At 42.2% G+C, this 7,496-nt stretch overlaps 1 protein-coding gene across 1 annotated transcript in view; it reads left to right on the top strand.

Moving 5' to 3' along the window:
- Positions 1-6,407, top strand: part of RNF168 (ring finger protein 168) — a 35,559-nt gene extending 29,152 nt beyond the window's left edge. The window contains exons 6-7 of the mRNA XM_008064227.1: positions 1,875-1,956; positions 5,402-6,407. Of these exons, the coding sequence (XP_008062418.1) occupies positions 1,875-1,956; positions 5,402-6,352 (1,033 nt within the window). The 3' untranslated portion in view covers positions 6,353-6,407. The remainder of the gene's footprint in view (positions 1-1,874; positions 1,957-5,401) is intronic.
- The last annotated feature ends 1,089 nt before the right edge of the window (positions 6,408-7,496 follow it).

The raw sequence follows: 7,496 nt of genomic DNA, 5'->3' as shown, positions 1-7,496 counted from the left end.
GAGATCACAGGGATGGCTTGGCAGGGACGGCACGCCATGGGACTTGGACTTAGCTGCGAGTCAGAGTCCCTCAAGACCCTGGGCACTATCCCAGCCTCCCCCATCTACAGTCCCTAGTGAAGATGCCACCGGGTCACCTTGGAGCTAGGAGCCAAGTAAGCTCCAGGGACAACATCTGGGAACGTGAGGCCATTCTGAAACTCTGAGATGTCCCCTCTCTGTCCCGCTGCCTAATTCCCCAGAGCTGCTGGCTGTCAACTGAGACAGCGGAGGCAGCTTGAATGTGGAAGCCGGCTCTGCGTGTGACGGGAGATTCTCAAATCCTTTCAGACACCAGGTTCTTCACCAAGTCAAGTCCGGTGCGTGTTGTGGCATGAAGACTTAGTCCTTCAGACAATGAGTCTCTGTTGAGAACGACCCACGTGCGGAGTCCTCGGTTTCTAACCCAGTTAGAGGCAGGACATTTTACACAGCACCATTTATTAAGTGTTTCCTATGTGCCTGGCACTTCCAGTACATTAAATATAAATGTGACTTTTATGGGAGCGTGAGTGAAAGCTTGGATGCTAGAACCGGACGACGGCTCGAACCCTGACACTGCTCTCTGACAGCGATGAGACCTCGGTCAAGACCTTCTGTTTTTCTTTTGTTTCTTTTTTTTTTTTTTTTTTTTGAGTTGGAGTCTCACTCGGTCACCCGGACTGGAGTGCAGTGGCCGGTCCCAGCCACCGCAGCCTCGACCTGCTGGTGGGCTCCGGCGATCCTTCTGCCTCAGCCTTCTGAGTAGCCGGAATTACAGGCATGTGCTACCATGCCCGGCTGATTTTTTGATTTATTGTAGAGATGAGGTTTCGCCTGCCCAGGCGGGTCTCGAACCCGCGGGTTCAGGCAGTCCACTCACCTCAGCCTCCCAAAGGCGTGGGATTACAGGCTGAGCCACTGAGCCCGGCCTTTTTCCCATTTTTATAGCATTTTCCATTATATTAAAAACTATACTTTAATGGTAAACAGCCTATTAAGGATTCTTCGAAATTTAGAAATATGATATGCTGATATTTCTATGTCTATGTCTCTGAGAAAATAGTATATATAAAAAGGATATATAATAAAATTTCCATCCCAGAATGGTTCAGAATCTAGACATCTCTATTTTTCCCCAGTAGTAGAGATGGAAAAATGTAGTGACTAGCCAGAGTTTCACGCATAAAGAAGAAACTAACATATTTTCTCTCCTGGCTTAAAGTGTCGTTTCCGTTACTTTTGGGAACGTTATGTAGTCTGTCATTGTTTTAATGCTTTCTGCCATGTTAAATTTTTCAAGAATTCAAAAATATTTAGATTTGACCTTTATTTCCTTTTCTACTATTTTTCAAAAAGTATCAATACCCAGACATTTAGGTTTTGTCCTGGAGTTAAAACAAAATACCTGTGGCAAGGAGAAGAAATGCACTCTGATAAATCAACCAAGCAGCAAACCAGTCTTTTTTCTGAGTTGGAGTCTCACTCCGTCGCCCAGGCTGGAATGCAGTGACATGCTCACGGCCACCCCAGCGTTGACTTACTGGTCTCTGGAGATCCTTCTGCCTCAGTCTTCCACCTAGTCAGAACTACAGGCACGCACCACCGTGCCTGGCTAACTTTTAGATTTTTTTGTGGAGATGAGGTCTCGCCAAGTTGCCCAGGTTGTTCTTGAACCCGTTGGCTCAGGCAGTCCCCTCACCCCGGCCTCCCAAAGTGTTGGGATTATAGGTTTGAGCCACTGCGCCTGGCCAACCAGACAGTCTTAAACATAAGCAATTACTCTGGCTTTATTATTGGGTACATACTACCTGTCTTTAAAAGCATTTAAACTTTGGTTTACACTTTTTTAAAAGGTATTTGTCACCTAAATCTCAGTTTGGATCAGCATCACAGCCTGAAGTTGTACAAGAAGTCAGGAAAAACTCCCTATCTAAGGTATGTTGGTGCTAAAGATGTTCTTAGCTTTGCTAGTTTACTAATGCTGTAGATTACTACTTCCTGTAATTTTCTACCTTTTAAAAAAAATTTCACTGTAGTTAATGGACCACTCTTTCTTAGCCATCTTAAGCTCATGTAACCCAGGGATCAGCAAACTTTTTCTCTAAAGGGCCAGATAATAAGTATTTTAGGCTTTGCAGTCAATACAGGTCCTGTCACAGCTATTCAACCATGCCACTGTAGTGTAAAAGCATTCATAGACCATATGTAAATAAATGTGCTTGTCTGTATTCCAATACAACTTTGTTTACAAAACAGGCAGTGCGCTGGATTGGGTCCGTTGGCTATAGCGTAGTATTCCTTGACCTAGATAGTCAAACTCACAAAACTCACAGCTGGTACCAACTTCACTTAGATTAGAATGTGACAAGATGGGAAACAACGCATGCTCACAGGGCAGCATCAGGCTGTCTGTTCAGCAGGAATCCTCAGCAGCAGGAATCCGCAGCAGCAGAGCTCCTAAGTAGTGGCCAGAAACAAGACCACACAGGTGTGATATCCATCCTGGCTTAGAAGCCACATGCTCTGTAAGAGTTATTTCTCATAACAAGCCATAGTAGAACTGGGCACAGTGGCTCACGCCTGTAATCCCAGCACTTTGGGAGGTGAAGGTGAGAGGATCGCCTGTACTCACAGGTTTGAGATTAGTCTGGACAAGGTCTGGCATGACCTTGTCTCTACAATAAGTCAAAAAATTAGCCAGCGTGGTGGTGCAGGCCTGTGGTTCCAGCTACTTGGAAAGCTGAGGTGGAAGGATCGTTGGCACCCAGTAGGTCGACACTGGGGTGGCTGTGAGTGTGCCACTACGCTCCAGCCTGGGTGACAGAGTGAAACTCCAACTCAGAAAAAAAACACACCTGGTCAAGAGTTATGAGTTAATTATAAGAGTTACAGAAACCCCAAGCTTTGGCTTCCCACTAGGTATTTATAAAGCATTCATAGTCCTAGTATAGATACAGTTCACAGTCACCAGTCAGTTTTACTATAAGTTTTGTAGCTTAGTAATACAGTTGACATTATACCTTTATCAGGTTTCCAGGAAAGTAGAACCAGGAAAGGTGAAGTCATGTTGCAGTTTCCTACATAGAAATTTTAGGTCAGGCATAGAGGTTCATGCCTGTAATCCCAGCACTTAGGAAAGCCAAGACGAGAGGATTGCTGGAACCCATGAGTTTAGACTACCCTGGCAACATAGTGAGTCCTCATCTCTACAAAAATTAAAAAATTAGACAGGCGTGGTGGTTCCATGCACATGTTTTCCCAGCTATTCAGAAGGCTAAGGTGGAAGGATCACCTGACCCCAGAGGTTGAGGCAGTGGGCAGCTGTGATTGTGCCGCTGCACTCCAGCCTGGGTGACAGACTGGGACTCCAATTAAAAAAAACAAATTTTGTTAGCTCTTTTGTCACAGGTTAGTAACATTTTTTTCAATTCAACTAGGTGTTTTTATAGTACCTGACACGTGTAATGGACATTTACTATGTACCACTTAATGTATGTATTATTTTATTTAATCTTCATCACAACCACAAACTCTATAAGGTAGTTATCCTTCTTGTGTCTGTTTTACAGTTAAGAAAACTGAGACACAGAGCATTGAAGAGACATGCCCAGAGTCTCTCAAGTAGAGTTAATAGAGGGAGAAATCGAATCCATATAGTCTGGCTCATATTGGAACTGAGGATTGGTGGAAGAGGCATTGTGGGACTAGGATATTTTTCCTACCCAGATACTCATGCTCACAGCAAAACTAGGGAAACAACCTAGACTTTGACCAGTCCAAACCACATTGTTCATAAATTTAGGTAGCTGGAAGCTGCAGTGAGCTATGATCACACCACTGCACTCTAGCCTGGGCAACAGAGTGAGACCCCGTCTCTTAAATAGAAAAAAAAAAAAAAGAGCCGGGTGCAGTGACTCACAATTTAATCCTAGCACTTTGGGAAGCAGAGATGAGGGGATTGCCTGAATCCAGAGTTTGAGACCAGCCTGGACAACTTGGCAAAACCTCATCTCTACAGTAAATCAAAAAAGTTAGCCAGGTGTGGTGGTGCACACCTGTGGTTCTAGCTACTTGGAAGACTGAGGCGGAAGGATCACCTGAGCCCAGCAGGTCGAGGCTGCAGTGGCCATAGGCATGTCACTGCACTCCAGCCTGGGTGACAGAGTGAGACTGCTACTCAAAAAAAAAGAAGGAAAGAAATGCTGTTAGTAATGATAAAGGCCAAGCAAAAGTAGGTAAGAGAACAGATCTAAGATCTCCAGTCACAGACATAAGATCTCTGCCTTGTTTTGAGGCAGATTCTCACCGAAGGATTTATTCCTGAGACTTTCCCATTGTCAAAACTAGTCTTAGCTCTTCACTTACTCAAGACCTATAAGTGAGAAGAATTATGCTGGCTAAAGCAAGAGTTCTTAGCCTAAGGTCTGTGATTAGAATCCAGGGAGTATATGTGAATTTAAATGGAAGAAAAAGTTTACCTTTTGCTAACCTCTTTTTTTTTTTTTTTTTGAGTTGGAATCTCACTCTGTCGCCCAGGTTGGAGTTCAGTGGCATGCTCACAGCTACCACAGCCTCAACCTGCTGGGCTCAGGTGATCCTTCCACCTCAGTCTTCCAAGTAGCTGGAACTATAGGTATGCACCACCACGTCTGGCTAATTTTTTTGATTTATTATAGAGATGAGGTCTTGCCAAGTTGCCTAGACTGGAGCTAACCTCTTAGTATTTCCTTTATGAATTTAGACAGCGGACCACAGTACTAATAACAGCACCTGTGCCTGTCATCAATGGAAAAGACAGATATTTTTATATCACATCACATATGTTGCTGATCTCTAGGTATCATTTATACTCATCTATATTTGGATATTACAAGTTTTTAGACTTGCCACTAGATCTTATTACTTAGTGTATTAATAGATGTACATTATTACATCAAATTTTTAGAGCTTTCAATAATTGTGTTGCACTATAAACTCTTTACTTCGTTAGGCTATTATGTATCTTAATTTTTTAATTTAAAAACAGTTCTCTCAGTCCTGCCAAAAGAAGGATCCATAACACAGACAGTGGTTAAAAACCCTGGGCTAGAGGATGTTTTTAAGGGGAAAGTCGTCCGCTTCTAATGCCCGCTATCAGCTGTATGTAGAATGTCATTTAAGCTTTAATATGTAGGTCTTCATGGGACTGAAAATGAAGTAATTAATGCTTTAATCTAAATTGGTACACAATCTAAAAGGTACTGTTTAGAATTAATTACCTTATTAGTTATATGTAATAATATGTAATGATAATTCACCTATGGTGTCAGTGCAATTAGATTTATATATGATGATTTGATGTTTGCCCCCGTTTCACTCAATCTTTTTCTGTTTTCCACAGGAAATTGTCAATAGTGATGTGAAAAGCCCTCCATGGCAAGACACAGAAATTGAAGAAGACATGCCAACACTTTCTCCTCAAATATGCCCTGAAATTCAAGACCAAAGTGCAGAGTCTTCAATAGTGTCATCCATGCCATGGTTATGTGCCTGTAGTGCCAAATGGGGCCTTGATGGAAAAATCAAAACAGGACCAAACAATCATGATAAAGAATTGTGTGACTTAAATCATGAAGGACCTGACACAAGAGTTCCCTGCTCTAGAGAAGCTGCAGATATGCCTTGTGGCAAAACACAGAAAGAGTGTACTGTATCAGGCATGACACAGATCATTGAAAACAACACTGTAGAGGCAGAAAGTAAAGAGTCTTGTCAACTGATCAGTAAGGATATTTCCAAAAGAAAAAACCAAGAATCTTCATTGAAAGCAGTCAGGGATCCATGCTTATCTACAAAAAGAAGAAAAATGTTGCCCATATCTTCCTCGGATCAAGAGAACACAGAAATGAACTTTACCCAAAAATTGATAGATTTGGAACGTCTACTCTTTGAGAGACATAAACAAGAAGAACAGGACAGGTTATTAGCATTACAGCTTCAGGAAGAGGTAGATAAAGAACAAATGAAGCCAAACCGGCAAAAAGGGTCCCCGGATGGCTATCACTTACGTGCCACATCCTCACCTGTAGACAAATTGCTAAATGGACAGGGGAGGAGTTCCAGAAATGGGAGCTTCAAAAGACAGACTGATAGAGAAGGTTCAGAACCACAGCGAGGTTCCAAAAATGAGGACTGGCAACCCTTTGAAGTCCAGTTGAAGCGTTCTGTTAACGGGAGGAAGATGCCAAGCTCTACTAAAAATAACTGTAATGTATCTAAAAGCACTAGTTCCCTACAGCCTAGTAATTCACAGAAAAGTATTTTTCAGATGTTTCAGAGATACACAAAATAACATATGGGTAAAGGGAGTGTTTTGTAATCTAGTAAGCTGAATTATGAAGCTCTCTTTTCCATCATAGAATCTTTGTAAATGTGTTATTGATTTTGCTCTGTAAGCACACTGTGTTCTTTTTTTTTTTTGAGTTGGAATTCCACTCTGTCGCCCAGGCTAGAGTGCAGTGGCACATTCACAGCCACCTCAACCTTGACCTACTGGGCTCAGATGATCCTTCCGTCTCAGCCTTCCAAGTAGCTGGAACTATAGGCATACAACACCACACCCATCTAATTTTTAAAAAATTTATTTGAGATGAGGTCTCGCCAAGTTGCCTGGGCTGGCCTCAAACCTGTGGGCTCAAGCAATATCCTTACCTTGGCCTCCCAAAGTGTGGGGATTATAGGCGTGAGCCACCGTGCCTGGCCCACACTGTGTTATTAATTAAGAGACTATAATTACAAGAGAAGAATGTACATACGTGTTTTGCAAAACTCTGTGATAAGCAAATGTCTCCCTGTCTTTTCCATTGCTAATAATGGTGGTATATACTAAGTTTTACAATCCTTATGGATAAATGCTTTGACCATCTCCAAGAAATCAAGTGCCATTATCTTTCCCAAAAAGTGTATGTATTATGGCCTTTGCTTACCTTTTTGTCATGACTAGTAATCAAAGCAAGATTATACTATTCCAAGAAATTCAGGAACCCATGCAGGGTTTAAAGTCTAAGTTTTCTTATCATTGTCCCGTTTTCTTATAAAGCAGTTGAAATGTATTACTTTCCATAGCACTGAAGTAATCTAATTTCTATCTCCAATTAAATTTTAAGCATTATAGCACTCCCTTTGATTTAAAATGGATGAGGATCAATGTTAAATGAGAAAATTGGGAGCTAGTTGGCAGAAAAGAAGCTACGCTGTGTGCACAAGGAGCTAAGAGTTGAATGAGGCTGGTTGGGCGGGTTGCCAGTTTGGGAGCATCTGAACGGAGTGGGTGATCAGAAACTGGGTCCAGAACAAAGGAGCAGGTGCAGTTGGACAGAATGTTCTCCCTCGTCCTTTCTTTGCCAGCGGACATGGAAAACATTTGGTTGACAGCTTTTCACACCACAGTATCTGGCATCAGAATCAAAGTTAATTGCTAGATTACCTGAATGAAA

This window comes from Carlito syrichta, unplaced genomic scaffold (assembly GCF_000164805.1).
Source record: "Carlito syrichta isolate Samal-C Ts95f unplaced genomic scaffold, Tarsius_syrichta-2.0.1 Scaffold307240, whole genome shotgun sequence".
In the NCBI taxonomy this organism is placed as follows: domain Eukaryota; kingdom Metazoa; phylum Chordata; class Mammalia; order Primates; family Tarsiidae; genus Carlito; species Carlito syrichta.
Note: the sequence above shows the minus strand (reverse complement) of the source record. Positions and strands in the feature narration are given on the sequence as shown.